This window comes from Brassica oleracea, chromosome C8 (assembly GCF_000695525.1).
Source record: "Brassica oleracea var. oleracea cultivar TO1000 chromosome C8, BOL, whole genome shotgun sequence".
Taxonomy (NCBI): domain Eukaryota; kingdom Viridiplantae; phylum Streptophyta; class Magnoliopsida; order Brassicales; family Brassicaceae; genus Brassica; species Brassica oleracea.
The window spans coordinates 35,832,783-35,858,139 of record NC_027755.1 but is presented as its reverse complement, the minus strand read 5'-3'; the positions used below and the strand labels follow the sequence as shown (position 1 = coordinate 35,858,139).

The window sequence follows — 25,357 nt, the reverse complement described above, 5'->3', positions numbered from 1 at the left end:
AAGTTTCTGGTTCTTATTGGTTCTTATATTTTGTTGTTGTTTATGTGGTGGCGTGTGTCAGATCACAACCCTGCAGATGTGTGTGACATAGAGAAGCAGCATAAGCCCTGAGGATGTTTAATTTTTTAGTTTCACGTTGTGTACATAGACCCTTGTCTTCCCTTTGTTGTCTATGAGATGGAAGATATTTGATTGCAACCTTGGAGCTGGATCCATTCACTAGTTTTCTCACATTACATGAGTTACGAGTTTCCTTTATTTTTTTTTGGTTTAAACATATAAATACATCACCAATAGGAAAAGAGTCAGTGATGGCAGAGGAGGATATGAAGAACATTATCATGAGGAGCTTTTGAGTTCCGTTTGCCTAATTCGGTAGAAGTGTGGGTTAGGAACCAGTAGACAAAAATTAATTCAAAGAAACTTTACCCATGTATGAGTGTAGTGTTGGCTTAGGTATCAATAACAATTTAGATAATCTATCAAAGAAAATATAAAGGTCTGCTGTTAGTTCATCATCACCAAAGAGTTACGATTTCAAACACCTTTGATTCTGTTGTTAAACACTTTAAAAAGGGGAAGCCAAATTGTTTGAGAGAAGACGATGTTTTAAATGAATAGTTCAAATCCAAACTGCAGTATGACCAAAACGACAGAAGTTCACTCTGTCCAGAAGCAGGAGCCTTCATTTTATCATCATATGTAATATATGTAAATTTTTCAGGATATATGATCAAAATTACCGGGGCAAACTCTTTATAATGTTTTGTATAAATATTCGGAAAAAAAGAAACAGACTGCACATATGAAGATAAGTTATCATACATGAAGAAACTGCGGATCACACAAGTTGGTTATACTATTCATTGTAATGCGGATGCTGTAACTGGCTGATCCTAAGCTGCTGCTGAAACATCTCCGGAGTTAGTGACGCGTTTGATATGTTGGATTCGCTGCGGTTCGGCACACCAATCACCAGTCTCAATCGCTGGACTTCTTCAGTCAGTTTCTCAGACAGAGCTGCAAAAGAAAAGGATATGAGTTCTAAAGAAAGAAAAAAAACAAAACGTCACTTGTCTAGTGAGAACTAAGAAATATAGACAAGGATCACTACATGCAATCATCTTGCAGTAAAAAACTAACTCATATATGGAAAAAAAAAGTTTTTCTAAATAAGGAAAGTTCTGACGGTAGAAGAATATCGTCGATGAAAAGAAACAAAACGATAAAAATTCAGCCAAGGACATGACACACACACTGACTTGGCGGTAACGAGTTCGAATACAAAACCAACAGGTAAAGCTACTCTCCTATATAGAATGAAGAGTTTTGACATAATATTACCATTGCGGAGTTGTGTCTGTTGCTCCATAGATTGAAGACGAAACTTGAGCTCACTGTTCTGGTTCTGCAACCCCATATTATCTCTCTGAACCACAAAAAGAAAACAAGATAAAGACTACTACTACCTACCGACTTAATTCAAAAGACATTGACAGTTTGTGGTATCTGACCTGCAAATGCGTGAGGTGAGCTGATAAAGTAGTGGTCTCAATCTGAAGAGTCTGCACCTTGTGTTCTAACTGCGCTATGTATTTCGTCTCCCGGTCCTTTGAACGTGCAGCAGACGCGCGGTTCGCCAACATCCTAATAACAAAATAGTTTCTTTTTTTTAAAAAACACTCACGTCACAAAAAGAACCAAGGGGATGAATCAAAAATGTCACACCACTACCTTTTAACACGCTTAGGGTCAGCCATAACAATCCCAGCAAGTTTCTCATCTGCGGCGATCTTTTTCATGTCAGCTGCACTAAACTCATACTTTCCAAATCCGACACTATAAGCACCTTCACGGAAACAGCAACTGTCCACGGAAACACTCCGGTAGTGTCTACTGGTGGGAGAAATGTCTCCGCCGGCTCTCCTCTTTACATTGCTCTCACCTTCAGAGTCACCACTGGTGCTTCCACCGTTCGTCATCTTCCTCGTCCTCCCTCTACTGCTCTCCGCATCAATTTGATCAAGTCTCATATACGCCCTTAAAGCATCGTCGTAGCCCTCTGACAACGTTCTGCGCTCTTCCTCCTTGACCAACTTAGACCAATCTGAAACCTCCCCGCAGCCGGAGACTGGTCTTTCCAAAGACTTGGAAGGGCTCATGGAGCTAAACACAAATGTGTGATCGCTATTGGAACGCCTATGAGACGTCTTTCTCGGCGGTAGATTCCCGCTGCCGCCTGCCACCACCCTCGAAGTAGAGTGATACATGGTGAAGGGCGACGGAGGCAGAGAAGGGCTGAATCCGGCGCCGGTTCTCTCCTCCACGGCCGCCGCCGGAAAGGAGTGTTTGGGTTGAAAGGTCGGTGGGATGGGAGGAGGAGGAGGAGCTCCGACTCTATTTCCGGTGAAAGGAACTGGGAAGCGGATGGGAGAAGGATTCAAAGAAGAAGAGGAAGAGTTAGGTCTCTGCATCTTATCTGTAACACTTTAAAACGAAGCTTCAGAAAGAAGAAAACTCTAAGGACTTGGAAGGTTTTAGAGGATGGTGGTGAATAGCGGTGAAGATCCTGTAAATATATACACTCTTTCTTCATAGAGCAATCGCAAAGATCAACGCGCTGTGACTGAATTTCCTAATCGAAGAAGAAACAAATTTTGACCTGCAACCACCGAAAAATGGAATGCGAATCTCTCTTGTTCTTTCTTTCTGTTTTTTGTTCTGACCATATCAATCAAATACAGAAAGGAAGAAAACCACAAAAGACTTGACTCTTGAAACGTTTGACTTATTTTGTCGGAAAAAGGAACACCCGAGAAAAGAGCTTCTATGTTTTTTTTTTAATATTATTTTATTCAATATATTAAAAAACAACAGAATCTTACTCAAACTGAGAAAGTACAAGAGAGGACCTTTCTGTTTTACACTTTGTCGGAAAAAGGAACACCCGAGAAAAGAGCTTCTATGTTTTTTTTTTTAAATATTATTTTATTCAATATATTAAAAAACAACAGAATCTTACTCAAACTGATAAAGTACAAGAGAGGACCACATTCACCATTACAAGTCATTTTTTTCTTACATACTGAATGAAGATAGATTTTTTTTTTATTACTCAACATGACTCTGACCATACAACTCATGAAAACAACTTAAAAGAAAAAGAAAAAGAAAAAGGACTTTTTGACTTCAATCCAGGCCTTGAACCTACACCCTCTCTCAACTTCCTATGGATGATCTCTTCATTCGAAACCACAATTGTTCGTCTCCGGCTCCTCATTTAACTCGTTCAGTTGCTCCAACAAGAATTCGTCCATTGTTGTATCCCAGTCTGGGAATACCTCTTCTGTTCCCTTCTGCTTCACCCAATTGATTTCTTCATTGTTACATTCCTCCGAGGCTGCACACAACACCACACACACATATATATATATAGATTCCACAGTTACAGATCTTGAAATGGTAACACAAGTATGAACAAGCTTTCTTTATAAGTTGTTTCAACAATATTTACGTATTACTACTATATGCAAGTGAGGTCATAAGCGCAAAGGTCTAAAATGCAAGTAACAACGATGAGCCCTAGGACACCTGCAGTACATTCACTATATATATAGATTCAAGAACGAATCACTATATAATTAAAGATGCTCGTACCATTAGCACGTTTGGACTGGTCCTGGATTTCTTGAAGACGAATTCTTAGCTGCTTGTTCTCCTCTTCCAGGCCCAATTTCTTTTTCTGTAAATGCAAACAACAACAGACACAAACTTTAACAAAAACATATCTTTCAGGAACCGTTTTAAAAAAAAAAATGATAAAGTAAGTTGGTTGGTTGCTAATGTAATGTTTGTCTCACCTCCGCAAAGCTGGTATGGACAGTTAGTGTAACACCCTCTTTCTCAAGAGTTTGTACCTTTTCTTCCAAATTTAAAATGTGCTGCGCCGTCCTCTTGACTGAACGTCGTGCTCCTTCCCGGTTTGACAACATCCTGAAATGATGGAAGATATCATCATATCAGATGTATATATGACTCTATATACACACATATATTAGTACATGGTTTCTTATGTAGCTTTTTTTTTTTAATTACCTTTTGGCATACTTAGGATCAGTTACAACGTATTTTTGGAGTGTCTTGGAGCGCGCAATCTCATTCATTTGAGATTCAGTAAACATCCCTTTTTCAATCGCCACGCTGGACTTCCAATTGTTGAGGTTATTGCAATCCACTGATGGTGAAACACTCTTCCTTCTCGTTTTTCTCGAAGGTGCTGCTCTTTTCTTTACACCCGCGTTTCTCTTGTTATTCTCAGAAGATCCGCTACCGATTCTCGCCACGTCATCATCCTTAGTAGAAAAATCAAAAATCTCATCCAGGTCCATGTAGACTTGCTCGTCCATGAAACCGGCTGGTTCCCCATGGCCTTCCTTTGAATAATTCACTCCAACGGGCATCTCTATGGGCTCCGGATAGATCATCTTCATAGCATCCATAGAGGGGAAAACAGCTGAGTCGTTACCGCTGTAGGCACTTCCGCGAGCACTGACGGAGGTGGTTGGGGGCCTCGGAGGCAACGCCGCGTTGTGGTAAGCCACCGGCGGCGCTGACTGAAGGTACTGGAACGACGATGACGGTGCAGGACTACTCATGGGGGTCCATGAGCGGAAGACAGGCGACTGAGGGGGGAGGAGCCTTGGTCCGGGGTTGAAATTCTGCAACCCGATTTGCTGATGACGTGTGGTTGTTGTTGTTGTTGGTCTCTTTGGGGGAAGGGGTGGCAATGAGCTCCGACGAGGAGGCGGCATGCTGCCTCTGTTCTGGCCACTGGGAGGACACGGGAATTGGGTGGAGAGGACGAAGCTTGTCTGGGAAGGAACGTTCTCGGCCTGGCGATCCATGGTTAACAAAGTCACTATCTGCATTATACACATCGGAGTTAATACTCGTCTCCATATCACTCCTTTTCTTAATTACCGAAACCAAATAAAAAAATCGACAGATAAATAAGCAACGTAAAAAAGTGACAGTGCATAACAACCCTAGCGGCTCGTGATAGTGTTAGAATCATCATCATCATCATTTCTTATGTTGTTTTGAGAGAATGAAAGAGAAACAAATATAATGATTGTAATAATGATTAAATAAGCAAAACTCGAGCGTTAAAGTCAGAGAGAAACGATCGAAAAGAAAGTGCGGTAAGAAGAATACCTCAGGAATTCAACGATGGAGTCAATGAACAAAGAACTTTAGCTGCTGATGTATCTTGGTTTGCTTCAATCCCCTTGCACCACCTTTTATAGTTGGTTCATGCTATGTACTGACAAAAATAGAAGAATCATTTATTAGATATTTTACAACATTCATCCTCCCTTCTTTTTGGATTTACCAATTTTTCTTCTAACTTTCCCTTAGTTTGTACACAATTTTTTTCATTATTATTTTTATCAACAGAACTCCGTTGTGAAAAACTAAAGTTAATCCTAAGATCTTGTATAAGAAATTAAATTCATTATATTTCCAAATTATAATTTTGGTACATTTTTTATTCTGTAAATATATTATTTGTATGTATATTACTTAAATCGAAAAATTCATTATAGTTCACCATTAAATTTAAAATTTAGAGAATAAATTATCTTCTTTCCTAATTGAAAAATAATTTATTCCATAAAACACACATAACATCATATTTATTTTCCATCCTCTATAAATGGACTACTCACACACTAGAGGAACTTTGTGAAAAATTAGTAGGATATTCAAATCTCAGATAGTTATTTGGCTATATATAAGGTATATGATTTAGTGAGTCACATGAAATATAATACCTACAATTTTTTTTCATATTATAAAGATATAAAAATTCTTGTTCATAAATTTCACCAAATATATAGATTTATGGTAGTCTAAAACGTTATGAGGGTTTTAGGTTAGATTCAAGAAATTTGCTACTATTTCAAGCCTATTATGCATCTTTTAGATAGCAAAACTCAGAATTTATAGGCCTAGTAAATTTTAAATATGTGCTACATTTTGAAATATTCACGTTTAATAAATAATATGAATTTCATTAAATTATTATTAATATGTTATTGTTTTATATATTGTCAGAACCTTTAAATTCTTAGCAAATGGATTTTTTTTAAACCATTATCTGTAAACAATAATATTAACTAGGTAACATTAGTTTTTAATAAATTATATTTTATATGACAATTTTTAAAAGCCTACAAAAAAAAGTTTTTGTTTATCTCTTAGTCATAAATTTAGTTTTACAGATTTGATATATTTTACTATTTTAATAGTAATACTTTGTATTAAGGGGTAATATTTAATCAAAAACCAAAATTCTATTAAGTTGAGGGTGTTAAATGGTGTAATTATAAGTTTGGTATTGTAATTAAAAATAAATTAGTTGATGTACACTTTGTGAGATGAAAAAAGTGTGTGTACTAAATGGTAATATAAATTTAATTCTTTGCTGAATGAAATCTTCCGTAAATGGAACTTTGAATATTAATTAATTTATTCAACTTTAGAATTGTAATTCCTTTTTATACCACCATTCTACCAATCAGATTTGTCCAGGACTTACATTGTCAATGACTGCATTAATTAACACTAAATAAGACCAAAAAAATACTTAATGTAGAAAACTTAATAGAGTGAATAATGAATTCCAGAATACATGTGACAGGAAAAAGCTTTAGGTGGTGTTATTCAAACTTATATTTTAATAGAGTTTAAATCTAAGTAAAATCCATCGTTATTCAAATGATTCTAAATTTTATTTTAAATATAGTGTTATTAAATATGGTATTTATAAATCTAGTAAAAATGAGATGTTATTCAACAAATGATTTAAATCCAGTTTTTAAAATCTAGTGTTATTCAACTTCAAAAGATTTAAAAATAATTATTTAAAATTAATTTCAAATTATTTGTGGTGAATTCTCATGAACAAATAATTGAAATCAAAATCCAAGGTACACTCCATAAATTTTAGAATTCATTAACTAAAAACTATGTTTAAATTTAAAATTTTAATTGATTACAATCAAGAATTGATTATAAATCACCTATTGAATAACACCCTCTTATACTTCCAAAAAGAGATTTAAGTTTTTTTTTTGTAAATTACATTTACAAAGAGCTTAGTGGGTGTTATTGGTTACATAAGTTGAAATTAACTCTATCAGATTTAAAATAGGATAGATTTTAAATTTTACCCTATTTTAAATTTTTTTATTCATTTTACAATCTAAGATATATGATTTATTTAGATATGTTTGATTTTGACTCAAATATTTTACACATAAAGTTGTATTCAAATCCATTGAAAATATTTTAAGTCAAAGGAATTGAATTTTTTTTATCAAACATGAATAACACAAGATTTTAAATCTTGGATTTAAATCTTAAATTAAATAACAATGGATTTTACCTTCTTTTAGTGAAAAGATTGTAAATACTAGAACCAATAACACTAGATTTCATAAGTTTATAGCAACCAATAATACAAGATTTTGATAAAAGATTTAAAATCAATCATTGAACAACACTACATTATAAAACCAAATGAATTAACTTGAAATCTTTTTTTTTTGGTTCAAACAAAGAGCTGATGGGATAAAACCTGTCATATAGTGAACCATTTTTAATATAGTGAACCATTTTTAGTCGAATAATTTAGAGCTAAATACTAGTTTAGCAATATCGAATGTATCATTTAAATAGTTATCATTCATTAATTTTATCCGGAATTGTAACTCTACTAATAAAGTTTTTTTTCTAAAATGTTAGGTTCGAGTTTCAGTAGCCACGAACAAAAAAATTAACAATAGAATATTGTTTCTGTCCCTAAGAAATTATGAATTTTGGTCCAGAATTTATTGAATTAAAAAACGATGCAAACTCGCAATATCGGAAATGATATGCTCTCAGTCTTTAGCTTGTTACCACTTGTTTAAAATAATTTTACCGTAGAGTTTAATGTTATGTACGTGTGCACAGGCCCAGCTCCAAGGGTCCAGTCCACTGGGGATTTTTTTTCTTTAATCCTATCTAATCATTTTCAAATAGAATCCAGTCCTCTCGCAACTAATCGTTGAAAATGAAACTTTTCGAAATCACCGCACGTGTGGGGACTGTTGAGACATTGACGCGGCACATGGAACCCACACATACGCAACTTCGTTGAATGGACTTGTTATGACACGTGACAATGTTCATGAACTTTACGATTTCGAGACACTCGTAATGCAAAAAACAGAACAGAACAGAAAAAGTCTACTAAATTCGATTTTTTCTGAGGATCATTGAAAAAGAATGTCAAAGAAAACTTCACAGACATGTTCATTATTTTTATTATTAGATTCCTGGAACAATCTGATAATTAAAAGCTAAACAACATTGGTTTTTTTCATTTTTGTCTTTAACGAGTACGACATGATCTTACTTTGCCATGAGAAGGGAATGAAACGGCGCGTTTTAGAGTTTTCTCGTCTCTGTTCATCTTTCTTTCATCAGAATCAACTACAACAGCTAAACTCCGGCAACTGTTTTTCTCCGTTTCTTCAGTTTGCTGCGCCTCCTCAGCACACGGTTCTTTGGCTGCTGCTGCTGCGATTGAGTCTACAATCTGACTAGAAGAGCCGCGGCTAGAGCAAGAGATGGCCATGAGGATACGGAGACCAATCAAGAGGAGAAGAGGAAGAGAGATCAAGAACAATGCGTAGTAGATGATCCACCCGAATCCAATGTGGCTCCTGCCGTGAAATAACCATTCAAAGGCAAAGGCAATTCCTGATGTGAACGTAGCTGAGCTGCTAATCACCGAAACTTTGACGATCGCCGGGTTTGGAATCTCCAAGAAGGATCTCGTTTTGGCTAACCACCCCATCTCTGCCGTTTCCACCTGCTTCTCAGTGCCTTTCTCCTGACCCCTCTCCATTTTCAGATAGTTTAAAAAAAAAAAGAATTAGACCACTAGTGTGAGTGAAGGAAGGGTACACGTTAAATACAGTTTTGATTTTTACTTTTAAAAAGCTAGAAGATTCTGTAATCTTTTTTTTTTTGTCAACCAGATTCTGTAATCTTATTGTTAGAGATTTCTACTCTGAAAATTTACTCTCTTTTTTTTTTAAGTCAAAAACAAATATTTCTTTAGTTTTCAGCTATATTACATGGATGTATAGAAGCCTAGAAGAAAATACTAGGAAGTATGTGTTGGAAGCGTATATCCAATATATATATATATATATATATAACTTTTGACTAAAAATATATGATTCAAAATAATAAAAAAATCACTAAATTAATTGTATTCCATTTAGTTGACTTGCTAACATATTAAGCTTATAAAAAGCCTTATCAAATTAATTATTTTTGGTAGTTCACAAATATCTGTCACAATATATTTGAATATATATGCAAAATTTCTTATAAAAGAATTATTATGCACAAAGATAATTTATTATATTAGTTTTCATATCTACATATCTACATATTTTCTATTTTTTAATACTATTAATTTTGAATTTTATATAAAATAAAAACATAATTTTATATAAATGACATTGAGTTTTTTTTAATGGAAGATTGATTTCTAAACGGAAGCAAAATTTCAGGAGCTTCCACAAACATTCGATTCTGATTCCGATTCTGAATCGGACGTCCGAAGAAGCTTCAGTGCTACCTAAGTCTTCAAACCATTTTTCCCGTTCATAACATAACTAACACCATACACAAGCACTATGGACAAAGAGACGACAAACAACTAAACTTGGTTATTAAGAACACAAGAGAGAACACCAGAGGCTAGCTACTTGATAGTGATGTAGCGGTTAGTTTTATGCCTAGCCCAATAGTCTTTTAGATCAAGAGGACACAACAGATCATATCATTTCTGCTAAGCTTAGTAACCTCGAGAACACGTTTCCGCTCATTTTCTTCCCTCCCACCCTAGAGTGCCTCTTGTTTGGCACCTGCGGTAATGGGTGTTGCGACAAGGTGGCTGTGCAGCAAGACGATTGCCAACCTCCATTTCCCCCATTTGTAACACTGATGTGCAGAGAGTCTGTGCATGTGCACACAAGCACTTGCATTGTCCTCCTCTCATCAAAGATTAAACCAACGTCGTTACAGTACCAATCTGTTTTACAATTTATTTCCAGGAGAAGGGTTCAGATCTTCATCACCCAGTTTCTTGCCTTTTGGTTTGTTCTCCTTCTTCCTTTTGGTCACCTTCTTCTTCTTCTTCTTCTTGTTGGCTGTTGATAGAGAGAAAAGGCAACAAGTTTGTGGGTTTCACCATCATCCCCCTCACAACATTTCTCTTCTGACAAAGCAAAGTTGAGACTTTTGACATGGTGTTGAAGTGCAGCAAATGCATCATCCTTTTCTATGAGAGCTTTGTCTCTTTCGGTCAGAGCTTTGTCCCGTTGCTGAAGAGCTTCTTCCCGAGCTGCTAGGGCTAGTAGCGGCAGGAAGCTATAGAAGCACTAGCTTCCTGCCGTATCTATTTAAGTAAATTATCAACTTAAATTTCTCAAAATTTTACGTAGTTTAGTTGGTTTAGTTTCTATTTCTTCTCTAAATTATGAAGGATTCGATCATCTCTAAGGCTATTTTTTAAAAAAATTTAACTATAGCGGTCCAAACTTTGTTTTTGCTTGTAGTCTACAGAACTCTCGGGTCAGGCCTGGCTAGGGCCTCCTTTTTGGCAGAGGAAGCTTGGTCTCTCTCGAGTACTGCAGCGTCTCTCTTGGCGAGGATGGACATGATCTTCTTGTTCATGACCAAGGTTAGAAGAAGAAAGAAGCTCAATACTTAGAGCACCACCATCAGTGAAGTTCTAAAAATCAGTATACAAACCACTAAATAATAATATTATAACATAATAAACTTTTTTTGATTAAAATTAATTTTGTTGGTAAATGATAAGCCACAAATATCATGACACATAGCAACACAAATTTTAGAACCATTCCTAAAAGAACTATGTATAAAGTCTCTCTTAACCTTCTCTCTCCTTCTGTTATTATTTTAATATTTAAATTTTTTTAGAACCTTATGTAAAAGCAACCGATAGACGTGCTCTTATCTAATTCTACCTAATAACAAATATCAAGGGCATTTTCGTCTTTTTCCTCTTTGTGTGAAGACTACACTTAAACCCGACCCGAACATTGAACCGGACGACTTACCGGATCGCTAGATCACTGGGTCGACCGCGGGCGAACCGGCGGGTTAATAAATGAATTAATTTTATTATATAATAATATATCAGCTATGAAAATAAAAATATAGAAGCTAAAGTTTAATATTTTCTAAATGTTTTTATAAAGATAAAATAATAGTTTGGATATGTATATTTTTATGTTTAATAACATTTAGAAAATACTTAACTTTAATTTCTATATTTTATTTTCATTTGATATACAAAATATCAAAAGATAGTGTAGACTATTTATAATTTTGTCTAACAAGGTAAGAGTTATGACATCTAAAAAAATCAAGACATAAAATTTATAAATATTTAAATGTTTTATGTGAATAATAAATTAAATTTCAAATACAAAATAAACCAAAAGTAAAAAATCATTATAATAAATTATCAATAACGAAAATAAACAAACACCAAATCACATCAACTAGTTTTGGTTCTCTCTACTATCGTTCATTTTATTTTCTTCAAGTGGCATTGTGAAATCTTCATTAAAATAAAAAAAATCACAAATATAAAACTGAAAAGAAAAAACCTAACTTTTTTTTGTCGGTATATAACTTTTTAATTAGAAATTTACAATACAAAACATAATCTAAAAGTATAATTAAAAATTTTTAAAATAAGTAAAAGTTATTTATTGGTTCAACCAGTATCGGGTTCCGCTGGATTTTTGTGGGTTTTTAAATATTGGGTTTTGTGAAAAATCCAAACCAGATTTTTTATGGGTTGCCGGGTTTACCGGTTCAACCGCGGATCCGGATCTGGTTTCAAAACACTGTGTCTTTTTCAAAAAGATATTTTCATTGTGTATAATAAGAAAAACTGCCACTTTTTTTCTTCTTCAGCATCAAATGTGAAAATATTAAAACCATAACATGTTCTAACATACGAGTTTAAATAACCATTGAGAATGTTCCCCCACAGGTGAAGAAGCTACGGCTTAGCTTCTTCTCTTATTCATAATAGATTGCGATTCATGAGAGACAAGAGCGTGGTGATCACCATTCATTCAATCATTCAAGCGTAGAGATCAATCCCCCAAAACTTGGCCGGTTGGTTCGTACGGTACTTTCTGTCCATGCTCTTGATCACCTCCATGTCCTCTTTAGCCAGTTCGAAGTCGAAAACCTTAAAATTCTCTTCCAGCCTCTCAGGCTTCGATGTCTTTGGTATCACCACTGTGTTCCTCTGTATCCCCCACCTCAGCACCACCTGTGCCACTGTCTTTTTGTACTTCTCCGCCACTTCCTGTCAACAAGAAGAAGAAGAAGAAGGATTCTTCAGACATCAACACCGGACCTTTTATAAAACAGTCAAATGTTCAGTGTTTTAACTGTTTCAATCCAAACAAATAATAAGCTGGGCTTACTTTGAGAGCTGGGTCATCGAGACATGACACGGTACCAAACCACTCTGCATTAGCCGTGGCACCTCCGAGAGGAGTATGAGCTGTGACACAGATACCATGCTTTTGGCAGAATTTCACAAGAGAGTCGCGTTGGAAGTAAGGATGGGTCTCTATCTGATTCACTGCAGGCTTGATCTTGGAGTAAGCCAAGCAATCTCTCGTTAGAAACACGTCATAGTTACTGCAACCAAATGAAATCAGCAACCAAAACAAAAGGCGTAGTTAAGATATTGTGAGACTTTGCATCATTCATTGTATTTAATAATTAAAAAAAAAAAAAAAAGTATTTAGATGATTTTCTTCTAGCCTCCCTATGCCTGATTCCGATGCTGCGGACCAGACCCATAGAAACAAGCTTTTCCATGTCATGCCATGTGGTTTCAAGAGAAATGGTGGTATCTATGTCCAACACTCCATCATCGCCCAGAGCACTGTCAGTGGTTCCAACTCCTGCAAAAGCACATAATATGGAGATGGTCTCAAATAGGAGGATTGGTCTCTCTCTACTTGAGACAGAGTTATGAGGAAGAGATGTTGTAACCAGTGTGCCTAGTTGCAACGGGGAAATGAACGAGGTAAAGGTCAAGATAATCAAGTTGAAGTTTCTTGAGACTGTCCTTGCAAGCCTCAATAACATGGCCATGGTCTGAGTTCCATAGCTGCAAGAAAACCAAAGAAAGATCAGAGTTTTCTTATTTCTCCTCTTTTAAGATTAAAGATAAGTAGAATCAAGTGGGGTGGGGGTGGGACCTTGGTTGTAACGAAGAGATCCTCTCTCTTGACTAGACCTTCCTTGAATGCTTCAGTGAGAGCCTCACCAACTTCAGCTTCGTTCTTATAATCAGCTGTGCCCAAGTAAATCATACTTAATAAGACTCCCCAAATATAATCAAGCTTTGTTTATTACATTTAAAAAAAAAAAAGTTGTGACTGCAGATAAATGCCAAGATCTACAGGGAGAAACTTATCTCAGCAGGATTCACTTTCAAATTAACAACTATTACAGTTTAGACATTTTCCAAAATCTATTCAAAACAGTTTCAACAAACCGGAGTACTCTATTCAACAGACAATAATCAGAAACAAATAAAGATTTGAGAGAGAAAGAGTAAGAGAGAGTACCAGCACAGTCGAGGTGGCGGTAGCCGATCTTGATGGAGTTGATGACGAGGTCTCGAATCCCTTCCTTCTCCATTCTCCACACTCCTAAGCCGACGATCGGCATCTTGTATCCACTGTTCAGGGTTATCTCCATTTTCAGCTTCCTGATAGGGTGAATATCTGGTCGGATTGAGAGTTGTCACTCGAGTGTTTTTGGTAACGCACACGTTGTTTAGATCTTTAAAAAGAAGATGATCTCAAACATAGGAGTTTACATCTAGGCCTAATGGGCCAGACAATCACTCATCCTTAATGGGCTAACTAATATCGTATGTGTAGGCCCAATTGAAATACGCAACGTTTGGTATAAAACATAATCACTGTTTCCAAGTTTACTTTGCTTCGGTGTTGGGTTCATCAATTGTTCTCTCTCTATCTCTCTCTCAGGTAATTCTCCAATCGGTAGCTCAATCGATCGATATCCCTAGTTTTCATCTGATAATCTCAAAAGTTAGCTTTCGATTCCAAGTTTTCTGCTTTTGTGTTTGTATCGCTCTTATACCTACCAAATAGCTTATTTTGTTGTGATTGGATTCTTCAGATTTGGGGTGATTAATATAAGAATTGATCTTAATCTTTGTGGGTAAGGTTGGATTCTGCGAATTCTAGATCATTCTTCGAATCTAGGTTTTCTTATGATTCGAATTGGTGAACTAATTCATGTGAAACCCCTAAACTTTATGAGTGCCCTTGTTCTCCTTTCCCTAAATTTATGTAAAGGATTATGCTTTTGGATCTCTAAGTGGTTCTTATATAAGTGACGTTTCTTCTCGGGTAGGTTGAAAGTTGGGTGTCTGCGTTATTTATCTACCACCTAAACTATGGTAAGTGCTTTCTTTTTCTAACCTGTTTTATCCACAAAGGTTTTCTCTTTTAACCGTTAATCTTCAATCAATAATCACAATGCAGTTTTTCGACGGATACCATTACCATGGAACCACCTTTGAGCAGACTTACCGTTGCTATCCTGCATCTTTTATCGACAAGGTTTCTTATTACATCTCTCTCTCTCTCTCTCTCTCTACTTTCCATTTGATAAGTTAATCTGAGAGTGTGCCGTGTTATGTTGAAACCATAGTCGTCTGATGAATTCATAACAACGCTGAGTTTCAAAGTTTGAATTATGAATGCTTGAGTTTCTAATTTTTGTTTCCTTTTCTCTCTCTTTGCAGCCCCAAATTGAAAGTGGTGACAAGAGTAAGACTTTTTCTTTCTTTTCTTCATGTCTGTTTCCAGTCAATTGTTACTATTTTATATTATTCATGTTTCGAGTTTGTCTTTGTGTTTGTTAAAATCTATTTCAGTTATAATGCCACCATCAGCCCTTGACCGTCTCGGTATGCCAATACGTTCTCTCTTTCTCTCTCTTTAGGAGTTGGTTTTAATAATTATATCAGAGTACTAATGTTGGCGGAAACTTTACAGCCTCTCTGCATATTGACTATCCAATGCTGTTTGAGCTTCGTAATGCTGGAATCGAACGTGTTACACACTGTGGAGTCCTCGAGTTCATTGCTGAAGAAGGCATGATTTACATGCCATATTGGGTAAGTTATCAGTTTCCTCGTTTGATTGTCAATTGAAACACTCTTTCATCATGAGGCCTGATTGTTTTGCTACTTTGATACGTTACCAGATGATGCAGAATCTGCTGCTGCAAGAAGGAGACATTGTGAAAGTCAGAAACGTCACTCTTCCAAAGGGAATCTATGTTAAGCTACAGCCGCACACTACGGACTTCCTGGATATATCTAATCCGAAAGCCATGTGAGTCCCTCATGTACTTGTCTTGTTGATTCTTGCTTGGATAGTGTACTTTCTTGTGCTGATGAAAGAATGAGCCTTTGCAGCTTGGAGACTGCTTTGAGGAACTACTCATGCCTAACCACTGGGGATAGCATTATGGTTCCATACAACAATAAGAAGTACTTTATAGATATAGTTGAAACAAAGCCTGCTAATGGAATCAGCATCATAGAGACAGACTGTGAGGTTGATTTTGCACCTCCCCTTGATTACAAGGAGCCTGAACGTCCCAAAACAGCACCTGCTGCAGCTAAGGGTCCGGCAAAAGGTATGTTTCTCTCATTAGATGTAGTTACTATTAGCTTTTCAAGTTGTTAGATTATCATGTTTTTAAAAAAAAAAAAATCAGCAGAGGAAGTTGTGCCTGAACCTGAGCCAAAGTTCAACCCTTTCACGGGATCTGGAAGACGGTTAGATGGGAGACCTCTTTCGTATGAGCCGCCAGCTGCATCTTCTTCCTCCTCCTTTAGCTCAAAAGATAAACAGCCCGCTGTTGCTAATGGGAATGGACAGGCTTCTGTAGCAAGTAGTAGCTCTGCTCGACAGGCTCAAGGAAAGCTTGTGTTTGGGGGCAACGCAAACCGTGCTCCCAAAGAAGCTCCAAAGGTACATACAGTTTCAAACTTGGTGATAAATGAGATTGAGAGACAAATACGAATGAATGTTGCTCTCTTAATTTTGTTCTTACAGGTTGGAGCTGGGAAAGAGACGAAAGCAGAGGAAGAGGAGAAGAAAGAAGAGCCTAAGTTCCAAGCTTTCACTGGGAAGAAGTATTCGTTGAGGGGTTGATCAGTCTCTGCTCAGTTTATTTTATGATCCTCTCATGTTTTGTACTATATAAGTATTCGTTGTACTTCGAATCAAACAAGGAAAAACAAATAATTTAATAAATTAATTGCTTGATATGTCGCAGGGTCTGTGATTTGGAAATTGAATCAAGTCATGTCTTCTTCTTTTGAGTTATTTTCTATACAAATCTGAGATCTCTGATTTCTGAAATGTCAATTGTGAAAGAATTGTCTTTGTTTTTACGTGACCAAAGGTATAACGATGGATGCTTCTATTGCATAATGGCTCTGAGTGCATCATCTTTCACGTATTCGTACTTGAACTCAAAGCCAAGCTCTTTGGCTCTTACAGGTAAGACCTTCTGTACTTCAAGAACCACAGCGGCAACTTCTCCAAGCAAAGTTTTGAGTGCAAAATCAGGAACTGGTAGCCATGCAACGACCAACAAAACCGAGAACACTCTGCTTTAGCCTTTGACCTTGTTTAGTCTAGCAATATTAGCACATGTTATGTGTATGTTGTTACCTTGATAGGATGGTTTAGTGAGGGCCTCGTAGATTGAGATTCACCAAGTCATCCACGTGAATCTATCGTGTGTTCTGATGTGATCGTTTACAGTGAGTGGCGGAGGGGGAGGGTGGTGGACATACTGAAACAAGAGGAGAAGAACTTAACGGGCCCTTAATGGGCTTTCACGATCGAAGCCCATTCATCCTAATTTCTGGCCCAAAGGTGAGGTTTTAGAAATGTTTTTGTCTAAGAGCGTGCGAGACGGAGAGGAAGAGGGAGAGAGAGAGATGGCGGCGGCGATGCAGTGGTGCGGCGCGACGACGCGGCGGATTATGATGGCGCAGGGTACGCCTGCAGCAGTGAAGAGGTGTTCTTCGTCATCCCCGGCGGCGGCGGCGATGGAAGTGTGCGGGAGAGGGGATAGTAAGACGAAGAAAGGGAAAAGGTTCAAAGGATCGTACGGGAACTCGAGAGGGAAGAAGCAGAAGATGATTGAGAGGATCAAAGACAAGCTCGAGGTTCCCAGGTCCACTCCTTGGCCTCTCCCTTTCAAGCTCATCTGAAGAATTTCACTATCGTTACTGTTTTTTCTCCTTTGGTGACTTTCCAGTTCTTTAATTTGTCTGTATACTTCTTCTTCATGAGTCATTGAGTATAAACTCGTCTGTGTTGATTGAATAAAATGTTACTGGATTGATGCCAATTTGTGCAGAAGAATGTTGATTTTCATGGAGGAATTATTTTTGGTTTTTTAATTGACCATTACCATCGTAGATTGTTGTCTAGTTAGGTTGGTGTAGGAAGATTGTAGACCCGAGCCACATTGGTGTGATAGAATGTGTGTCACACAACAGACGAATGTTGAATCATGTTCGGATGGTTGAATGTAGGATCGTTTAGTTAATACCAAAACTCTAGAGCCTGGGAAGATGTTCATTACATATTGTAATGGACGATTGTGTTAAACTCGTTTGGTTTCGTTTAATGTTTTATTTTAAATATGTATCATCATGGATCAATGGTGCAACCAGGAGAGGTCAGAAAGTTTCATGATTTTAGCTTATTGTTTTTGTTGTTTGAAAAGGATCTAGTTTCAAGATATCATCTTGAGTTAACCATCATAGATGATTGCACTCGCGATATTTAGAGTGATTTGATTGTTACGTTATTTGCTTAACGTCTCTCTTTTCTTGAGTTTATTTTGAGTGTTTGGATTCCATCTTCTGTACTTGAACCTGCGTTAGGATGGAGCTGGGTGTTTTCACTTTCAAAAGATTGTTTCTTTTTATTTTTCATAGCGACTGTGTTCTTTACTTAAAAGCAGAAGTAAACTCGTTTGTTACTCAATGAACATTTTAGGAGTCATTGGGCTTGAAACGTTTTCTTTTAAAGATGCCATAACTAATTCCAATCCTTACTCATGTGAAGAGATTATTCGTTGCAGTAAACTAGGAGAAGAGTCTGATATTATATATCACGCACATAACCAATGATGATTAGAACTAGGATCACAATCAGATAAATCTCTTGTCTGTTTCCAAATCAAAAGCCCTCCCATTATACCAAAACAAACTGAGAGATCACCTTAAGCTGTTCAAACATCTAATTCATCAAACACCGAAACAAAAACTCACCTAAAAGATATACAACCTTTAAAAACATTGATGTGAACGCGTTCAGAAAAACGTGGTCATGCTTTTTCTCCAGGTAAGAGATCTCCGAGTTGTCGGAAGTGGAGGCGTGAAGCTCAGACCAAACATCTCCTTCATTGCTCTTCCTTGCTCCACGAACCTTACGAGCTTCGCTACAACGGCTGCGCTATCCACCGCGTGGGTTATGTCCTTGGGTTTACTCCATAGCTGGTTCGCCAGCTGCAACCGCCGGCGTTTCGAGTTAACATCGATCCCAAACTTCTCATACAGCCTCTTCCTTTCATCTACAGAAAACCTCTTCCCAACCAGCTTGCTTAGCATCCGTCTCTCCCTCTGAAGTGCTTTCAAACTACAACGATACCAAAAAAACGCGTAGGTAAAATAAAACACTATGCAAACGCAAAATGCTAAAGGAACTAACTAACCTTGAAGCTACTGTGAGCGTTTGTCCTCTTTCAAAGGCTTTGTTTCCTTGAGAAAAGCTTTCTTTCATAAAGGAGAGTCTTCTTAGCTCTACTCCGATGTATATCGAATCTGCTTGATCTCCCGTGAAGAGCAAGAAGAAGTATGTTCTGTGCACTAACGAGACATGACATGTCTGCCAAAGTTCCAGAATCTGTTCCCTTTGTCTGTTGAATTCCTCTGCCCAGTTCGTCATCGTCCCGGACACCTCTTTCTCCATAGCCTCCAGACTAATGTCATTCCCCAATTTTCCCGAATTATCAGGATCCGAAACCTGAAACAACAAAGCTTGACTGTAAGAAACTTTGACCATCTAAGGATCCAAAACCTGAACACAAAGTTTGGCGTCAGAAGTTCAATCATTCGTAGCAAAAGAAAGAGGTGGTTCTTACCATCTCTTTGAGCCCTTCAACAAATGACCGGATGCTGGTGATACCTCCATCTTCTCCCACCATCGGTGTTCCGACGCTGTGAGCCTCAGTGGAATCGCTTCCGTGAGAAGACATTGAATCATTCCTCAACAATTTATTACCAGAGCCAGACTCTAACTCAGGAAACGCAATACCATGAACCTCCGGTCTTCCAGGGTAGTCTATCTCCAGGGCGTCAGGGGGAGTGCTTGTCCCCGGCGCAGTATCTCCGCGGCTCCAACTCTTCCTCACCCTAACGCTTCTAACACTTGACGGATTCCTATTTTGAGCGACACCTGTTCCACCGTTTGCCGTTGCACTCTGGCCCAAATGCGTTTCTGCATCTGCCCTTCCTTCATCGTTGCAAACAATCTCACTGGCTGATTCTTCCACCTCAATGCATTGTACTTCTTTGCAATATTCTTCAGATTGATCTCCTGAACGACCAGGAGACAATACTTCCTCTAGATCCTCGTCAGGGTGAGACCTAACAGGAGCTCTTGCAGTCGACAGAGGCGTGGACGTGCCATCTGATATGAAACTAGTCCTGTCTGGATCAACCACACCTGATGTTTCTGACACTGAACCATCGCCCCACTTGTTGTTACGGTTACGGTTACGGAAATGTGGAGTTCCAGCCTTCGAAAAAGGGAAGAAAATAAGCAATCGGTTGAGGCAGAAATGCAATCACATCTGCAGGTTATTAGATTATTTGATTATATGTCGATTAAACTGATACCTTCGAAGAATCATCTTGTTCAACCATCCTCATGTAGTCTTCAAGCCGAGACTGAGCAAGATCCCGCTGTTTAGTCATTTCTACGAGTTGCTTCTCCATCTGCACAACATCATAACCTTAATCAGAGTAAATCCAACTACCTATAAATCAACCAAGCATGCCAACGGATCTGTGGAATTACTTTTGGGTTTTCATTGAAGCACATACCTTTTGTATCTGAAGGTCTTTCTTTCTCAGCACAACCCCACAATCGCAACTTGAGGAGGCAGGGGCTGGGTTTCTCAGCTCGCTTTCGAGCCTGGCTAGCTCACGCTGTAGTTGCTTCACCAAAGCTTTGTCTGACATAACAACATTGATCTGCGCCTTCGTGGTGACTTCCTTAGCACAGCAGGCAAACAAAAGCGTGTTTCTAGTCTGCTCCACATGGCTCCTTGCTGGGCTCAGCGTGCAGACTATGGCGGTTCTGGCATTTCCACCCAAACACGGCTGAAGAATGCGTGTGAGCTTGGAGTCTCTATAGTTGATGTGTCCTTGTCTTCCCATGCTGCATCATGTTGATAGTCTTTACGTTAATGCACATTATCTCTCAGAAAACAAATAGCGAAGCTTGTAAGACCAGTCTTTTGTTTCATCAATATTGAACTCTGGCAAATGTTAAAAAAACTTTGGTATTGTTAACCAAAGTACAGTTCCACACCTGAGTTTGCGTATCACAGTTCCTAGAGTCAGCAAACTTCGATTGATGTGACAACCCTCCTTGAGCCTTGCACCAGCTGATAAGGCCTGCGATGCGCGCTCGCTCCCGGCCAAATCAATGAAATTCTGTACATAAAGAACAATGACCACAAACACGATGACTGGGAAAAATTTGGAGCATTATGACCCAAAACAGATAAAGCAGATAAGTACATACCACACTCGCTATGAGAGTGGCTGAGTTTTCTTTGCCTAGGAACTCACGAGCAGAGCTTTCAACTGTCTACAAAAAATTAACAACTAAGATAAGGCACCAAGCTATAAAAGAGATAAATCTTTGTTCCTTAGATCATCCACTGATAGATTAGAGCTTTACTAGTTTAATAATTTGATGAGATCTAGAACTTTTCAGATTCAATGAGGTTTCGCCAATCTTCCGCTGCGCTGCAAAAAGTTCAACGAGGAAACGTGACAAGAGATCCTTCTCAGACAGCATTTTATACATGAAAACTTGTCTCAAAGCATAAGCAAACTACAAAACTACCAAATGGCTCGTAGTAATGGAAAATGGGTGGACTTTCTGAGGTCAATACCTTCACAAACAGAGATCAGATCCTTCAAATGGTTCCAGTCTCTCAGGACTTCCTCTGTTGTTTTTTCAACGACGGCTCCTTTCTGAATGGAATAGACGACAAGAGTGAAGAGTCACGCAAGGTTATTAACTAACAGACTTCTCACTAAGGACAAATAATCTTTCACCTCAGGGTCATCTCGTAGCCTCAGTGGTGTACTATCCGGGCTGAGAAGATCTCGGATGGCCTCATTGTATATCTCTATAGCCGAAAACTTCACAACAAACGCCCTATCTTCATGCTGCAGCGTCCAGTGCAATTAGTGAAAACGGCGAATACATATCTTAGTATGGAGAAAAATATCAGACTTGAATTTTTGGCAGTACCTTAAATATATAGTCAAATATGTCAGCCACGGCAAACTCGGTAATACCAGTCATTGTGTATGTCTTTCCACTGCTCGTCTGACCATATGCGAAAATACTAGCTGGGAACCAATAATTATTTGAAAACTTAGCTTTTGATGCCATCGATATCTATATATCATCACAACAATCATAGAAGCTTACAGTTGATTCCTTTAACAACCGAGAGAGCAACTTCCTTGGGACCATCCTCGTAAACTTGTCTGGTTGGGCATTCACCTCGGTACACTCTATCTGTCATCAATATGTCAAAAGAGAAATGAGCATCCACAGATGAACTCACATATATGATGTTTAAGCTTAAAATTCAAGGAGACAAGGCCAGGTAGAAATAAGTTTTTAGAGAGGTTAAGACAGTGAAAAATATGTACTGTGAACAAAATATACCGCCCAAGATGGTTTTGGATGAAAGGTAAGATTGTTATAAGACGCAGTACAGATACTGTTCGGTGTTTCAAAGAAACAAATTTAAAAAATGAAGTTGATCTTAGTATATAGTCGTAATATAAACTATAAACAACAGAAGCAATCCTTACCAAATGTGTATGCAGAAGGAAAAGTTGAGCCTTCGCGCAACGTGTTTCTATACAAAACGGTGGTGTCATTGATGCATTCCCAATCTGCAGCTTCATCAGCCAAGATCTCTTTCTCGCTCAGAGGTCTCAGTCTGACCAGAACCATTATCTTCTCTTCACGGGCTACAGGCACCTGTGTCTTGTCCATTTTCTTCAGCTCTTCTCCAGCAATCGCTCCCATTGGTAATTTGTCAGATCACAGTGATGAACAGTTAGCTCTTTAAGCAGAGGAATCTCGAGCCAGTTTTCCTGAAATAGTTCAAACGTTAAGATTGATGTATTCGTGCATTACGTTGATATTTTGACGATTGATGAAAGCTTTGAAGAGTAGAAAAGGAATGAGAAGAGAACGAAAGAGTCCTTATTTTCCAACTAACACAACCATAAAGTAATGATAAAAGGTCAGACATCTCATCTTACCAAACTAAAAACAAGAAGCATGCATAGAAAATTCCTTTAGTGTTTTCCAAAAGAAGAGAGAATTTTGGACAGCTCAACTCATAATGTCAGAAAATGTGGATTCCACCGCAATTAAATGATCAGAGTTTCAAAATTTATTTAAAACACTACTTAACAAAAAAAAAAACAGAAAGAAAAAAGATACCGAAAGAGAGATTACTTATAAACAGGGATAAGGTTGTTATTAAAAATATGATAACAGAGTTTACTTAGAAGGTGATCAACCTTTAACTGAAGAAGCAGAAACGAAAAACAAAAAGATAACCGACTTTATTGAGTAGTGGTCACCCACAATGCTTGAAAACGAAGTAATGCATCATCATCATCAATCCAAAGTTTCTTTAATCGAAAAACAAGTAATAAAATGGCCCCACAACCCACCCTTCTTTGTTTAAATGCTATCAGATTCATAAGTACTTTAATTGTAATCTTACACACGCAAAAGCAGACAGAAGAAAAAAAAAAAAGAGAGAGAGAGAGAAACTATATCCTTAATTGTTGTAATCACAAGTCTATCTCACCAGTGCACTTGAGTTTTCTCTTAAACAATAAATGTAACTAGGGAAAACAAAGGTAATGAGTTAGCTAGCATTAAAAAATGAATGATAATGTAATATAATATAAGATTTGACTTTGAATGCAAAAATTAAAAAAATCTAAAAAAAAGCATCTCTCCATCTAAAAACTAAACCCTAAATCTCTTCTCTGATTCATATGAAGATGTTGATAATATACATTTACATAGAGAGGGTAGCTTGTTTTACCTAATGAGTGGTTTTGTCTTCTTCCCCAAAGTGATTCCAGAAGCTCTGATATGAAAGACTGAAACATCCACCACAGAAATTAGCATTAGCGCGAAACACAGCCTATGAATATATAAATCAAATCCAGATAAAATGATCCACGAATAATACCAAAATCGATCTATAAAATTAGGCGAAAAGTGATTAGCACGGTGAAGGTGGAATATGAGGAACCTAGAACAACCCCGATGAAACAGTGAGTGTAAATCGAGAACGCGATGGATCTCTAAGAGTAGCGCGAAATAACCGGAGAAAAGAGAGAATCACAGCACAGTACCTCCTCCTTCTTCTTCCTCTTCGTCGGCTTCGTCGTCTTCTTCTTCCTCTGCTGCTCTCTAAAAAATCGCCATGGGAGGGACCAATGGGGACACTGATTTGGTCCCGCGAATCTCGTAGGGAAGCGCCTCTCTCTCTTTCTCTCTCTTTCACACTCCTTTTTTCTATTCGCCGGGCCGAGAGTGCGGTGGAAGAACGATACCATTGAAATTCCAGTTTTACCCCTGGAACGTTGTCGGGAATCTGAGAAAGCTGCCACGTGCATTAAAAGCAGTGGCCGTTCGCTTTTCTTTTTCTTCCTTAAATTTTAGTGATGTTTTCGATCTTCTCATTTACTACTCGTTTGCCACGTGGCACGAGGACCGCTGCTGCTTTATAGCCGTTGAAGTTTCCGGTGCCCGAGGGTTTGTTCTATATAGAGTGAGAGACTCTCTCCACGGTTCAGAGGTTTTCCCTTCTCTCGTACGTATAATAAATAAATCAACCAAACTGGCATCTCATTTTACCGAACAAACGTGAAGTAAGTAACATTGCGTAAATTACGGATCGCTTTCCTACTTTGTCGGTCCATTTATCACATAAAAGTTTTTGCGGTTAGTTAAATAAACAAGAAAAAAAGAAGATATAGTCAAAAGGAGTAATAAACCATAAGTTCATAAGCTTTTTTTATCTCTTAGATCATAAATTAACTGTAATAAATTGCCCCTTCATACCAATGTATCAAATAAATTGATATTGCCCACAACAGCATACACATTTTACTATCTTGTCCCAATTCATCAGTCGGTAACGTTTATCATTACATCAAAATTATGCATGGAACAAGCACGTGGGCTTACACATAAAAGCCCACTATTGTTGTTGAGTTTATACATACATGCCCGTTATTATTGATGTGTTAAAGACCCAAACGTTAAAAAAATATATATAAACTTTGCTCAACCTCTTGTATTCTAAAACATAAACTTTGCCCAGCCGGTGAAAACTCATTTAATTCAGTGATTTAACTAAAAGGTCATTAATATATTTTTTTTTTTTTAACCAGGTAAATTTCATTAGATTGTAAAAGGATGATACAAGAAATTAATTAGCCAAACAGGAGGCAAATGATAAAATAGAGCAGAAACACTTTGATGAATAGTATTTTTAACAATAACATCAGCCGCCTGATTCTTTTCTCTATTCACAAAGTCCAGTGAGCATTCTGGAAGAAGTTGTAACCAACGTATATCACATAGCAAATTCCCCAATTCCATATGGTCTTTAACTTGATTAATAGTTGTACACAACTTTTGGTTATCTCCTTCAAACCATACTCTTCGCAAACCAAGAACCAAAACTTGTTGAAGAACTATAAGAAAACTTAAAGCTTCTCCTT

The 25,357-nt window shown here is 37.6% G+C and overlaps 7 protein-coding genes and 1 pseudogene across 11 annotated transcripts; 2 read left to right on the top strand and 6 right to left on the bottom strand.

Moving 5' to 3' along the window:
• Positions 1-773: 773 nt before the first annotated feature.
• LOC106311100 (transcription factor RF2b-like) lies at positions 774-2,535 on the bottom strand. The gene is made up of 4 exons (XM_013748336.1): positions 1,735-2,535; positions 1,515-1,647; positions 1,345-1,429; positions 774-1,020 (listed from the first exon to the last, which is right to left on the bottom strand). The coding sequence occupies exons 1-4, from the start codon at positions 2,472-2,474 to the stop codon at positions 860-862; spliced, it is 1,119 nt and encodes a 372-aa protein (XP_013603790.1). The 5' UTR covers positions 2,475-2,535; the 3' UTR covers positions 774-859.
• Positions 2,536-3,141: 606 nt separating this feature from the next.
• Positions 3,142-5,262, bottom strand: LOC106309290 (probable transcription factor PosF21). The gene is made up of 5 exons (XM_013746333.1): positions 5,215-5,262; positions 4,096-4,922; positions 3,861-3,993; positions 3,658-3,742; positions 3,142-3,400 (listed from the first exon to the last, which is right to left on the bottom strand). The coding sequence occupies exons 2-5, from the start codon at positions 4,902-4,904 to the stop codon at positions 3,243-3,245; spliced, it is 1,185 nt and encodes a 394-aa protein (XP_013601787.1). The 5' UTR covers positions 4,905-4,922; positions 5,215-5,262; the 3' UTR covers positions 3,142-3,242.
• Positions 5,263-8,440: 3,178 nt separating this feature from the next.
• Positions 8,441-8,977, bottom strand: LOC106311260. The gene has a single exon (XM_013748473.1). It carries the CDS (start codon positions 8,957-8,959, stop codon positions 8,441-8,443), a length of 519 nt encoding a protein of 172 aa, XP_013603927.1. The 5' UTR covers positions 8,960-8,977.
• An 852-nt stretch (positions 8,978-9,829) lies between these two features.
• Positions 9,830-10,971, bottom strand: LOC106309289 (annotated as a pseudogene).
• Positions 10,972-12,046: 1,075 nt separating this feature from the next.
• LOC106307704 (NADP-dependent D-sorbitol-6-phosphate dehydrogenase-like) lies at positions 12,047-13,987 on the bottom strand. Its single transcript, XM_013744732.1, has 6 exons — positions 13,767-13,987; positions 13,395-13,489; positions 13,186-13,303; positions 12,962-13,094; positions 12,606-12,825; positions 12,047-12,484 (listed from the first exon to the last, which is right to left on the bottom strand). Exons 1-6 carry the CDS (start codon positions 13,897-13,899, stop codon positions 12,254-12,256), a joined length of 930 nt encoding a protein of 309 aa, XP_013600186.1. The 5' UTR covers positions 13,900-13,987; the 3' UTR covers positions 12,047-12,253.
• A 146-nt stretch (positions 13,988-14,133) lies between these two features.
• On the top strand, positions 14,134-16,565 carry LOC106307735 (ubiquitin fusion degradation protein 1 homolog). Of its 2 annotated transcripts, none has more exons than XM_013744769.1 (10): positions 14,134-14,192; positions 14,584-14,629; positions 14,715-14,792; positions 14,978-15,002; positions 15,110-15,142; positions 15,231-15,352; positions 15,442-15,572; positions 15,656-15,879; positions 15,964-16,217; positions 16,302-16,565. In XM_013744769.1, the coding sequence occupies exons 2-10, from the start codon at positions 14,627-14,629 to the stop codon at positions 16,398-16,400; spliced, it is 969 nt and encodes a 322-aa protein (XP_013600223.1). In that variant the 5' UTR covers positions 14,134-14,192; positions 14,584-14,626; the 3' UTR covers positions 16,401-16,565. The 2 variants fall into 2 exon arrangements, with proteins under 2 accessions (XP_013600223.1, XP_013600222.1); XM_013744768.1 differs by having other exon boundaries at positions 15,961-16,217; positions 16,302-16,523.
• Positions 16,566-17,155: 590 nt separating this feature from the next.
• LOC106310126 (30S ribosomal protein S31, mitochondrial-like) lies at positions 17,156-17,660 on the top strand. Its single transcript, XM_013747335.1, has one exon. It carries the CDS (start codon positions 17,198-17,200, stop codon positions 17,471-17,473), a length of 276 nt encoding a protein of 91 aa, XP_013602789.1. The 5' UTR covers positions 17,156-17,197; the 3' UTR covers positions 17,474-17,660.
• A 740-nt stretch (positions 17,661-18,400) lies between these two features.
• Positions 18,401-24,168, bottom strand: LOC106312258 (kinesin-like protein NACK1). Of its 4 annotated transcripts, XM_013749708.1 has the most exons (16): positions 23,981-24,168; positions 23,815-23,877; positions 23,665-23,722; positions 22,403-22,690; positions 22,011-22,100; positions 21,828-21,928; positions 21,629-21,742; positions 21,463-21,544; positions 21,246-21,313; positions 21,087-21,152; positions 20,871-20,995; positions 20,381-20,717; positions 20,174-20,272; positions 19,417-20,073; positions 18,988-19,298; positions 18,401-18,911 (listed from the first exon to the last, which is right to left on the bottom strand). In XM_013749708.1, exons 4-16 carry the CDS (start codon positions 22,620-22,622, stop codon positions 18,587-18,589), a joined length of 2,595 nt encoding a protein of 864 aa, XP_013605162.1. In that variant the 5' UTR covers positions 22,623-22,690; positions 23,665-23,722; positions 23,815-23,877; positions 23,981-24,168; the 3' UTR covers positions 18,401-18,586. The 4 variants fall into 4 exon arrangements, with proteins under 4 accessions (XP_013605162.1, XP_013605161.1, XP_013605163.1 ...); XM_013749707.1 differs by lacking the exon at positions 23,815-23,877; XM_013749709.1 differs by lacking the exons at positions 23,815-23,877; positions 23,981-24,168 and adding an exon at positions 23,878-23,941.
• Between the last annotated feature and the right edge of the window lie 1,189 nt (positions 24,169-25,357).

Excerpts from the sequence above, each read along its gene's own strand:
- LOC106309290 (XM_013746333.1), bottom strand. The coding sequence starts at position 4,904 with ATGGATCGCCAGGCCGAGAACGTTCCTTCCCAGACAAGCTTCGTCCTC. Across the intron at positions 3,994-4,095 it reads GATCCTAAGTATGCCAAAAG|GATGTTGTCAAACCGGGAAG; the intron begins GTAATTAAAAAA and ends CCATCATTTCAG. Across the intron at positions 3,401-3,657 it reads CCAGTCCAAACGTGCTAATG|CCTCGGAGGAATGTAACAAT; the intron begins GTACGAGCATCT and ends TGTTGTGTGCAG.
- LOC106307704 (XM_013744732.1), bottom strand. The coding sequence starts at position 13,899 with ATGGAGATAACCCTGAACAGTGGATACAAGATGCCGATCGTCGGCTTA. Across the intron at positions 13,095-13,185 it reads CGTTGCAACTAGGCACACTG|GAGTTGGAACCACTGACAGT; the intron begins GTTACAACATCT and ends GTGCTTTTGCAG. Across the intron at positions 12,826-12,961 it reads GTCCGCAGCATCGGAATCAG|TAACTATGACGTGTTTCTAA; the intron begins GCATAGGGAGGC and ends ATTTGGTTGCAG.
- LOC106311260 (XM_013748473.1), bottom strand. The coding sequence starts at position 8,959 with ATGGAGAGGGGTCAGGAGAAAGGCACTGAGAAGCAGGTGGAAACGGCA.
- LOC106307735 (XM_013744768.1), top strand. Across the intron at positions 15,880-15,960 it reads AGCTAAGGGTCCGGCAAAAG|CAGAGGAAGTTGTGCCTGAA; the intron begins GTATGTTTCTCT and ends AAAAAAAATCAG. Across the intron at positions 16,218-16,301 it reads CTCCCAAAGAAGCTCCAAAG|GTTGGAGCTGGGAAAGAGAC; the intron begins GTACATACAGTT and ends TTGTTCTTACAG.
- LOC106312258 (XM_013749708.1), bottom strand. The coding sequence starts at position 22,622 with ATGGGAGCGATTGCTGGAGAAGAGCTGAAGAAAATGGACAAGACACAG. Across the intron at positions 20,996-21,086 it reads CCACTCTCATAGCGAGTGTG|AATTTCATTGATTTGGCCGG; the intron begins GTATGTACTTAT and ends CTTTATGTACAG. Across the intron at positions 20,273-20,380 it reads AAGACCTTCAGATACAAAAG|ATGGAGAAGCAACTCGTAGA; the intron begins GTATGTGCTTCA and ends GATGTTGTGCAG.
- LOC106311100 (XM_013748336.1), bottom strand. The coding sequence starts at position 2,474 with ATGCAGAGACCTAACTCTTCCTCTTCTTCTTTGAATCCTTCTCCCATC. Across the intron at positions 1,430-1,514 it reads CTCACCTCACGCATTTGCAG|AGAGATAATATGGGGTTGCA; the intron begins GTCAGATACCAC and ends TTTGTGGTTCAG. Across the intron at positions 1,021-1,344 it reads ACAGACACAACTCCGCAATG|CTCTGTCTGAGAAACTGACT; the intron begins GTAATATTATGT and ends TTTCTTTTGCAG.
- LOC106310126 (XM_013747335.1), top strand. The coding sequence starts at position 17,198 with ATGGCGGCGGCGATGCAGTGGTGCGGCGCGACGACGCGGCGGATTATG.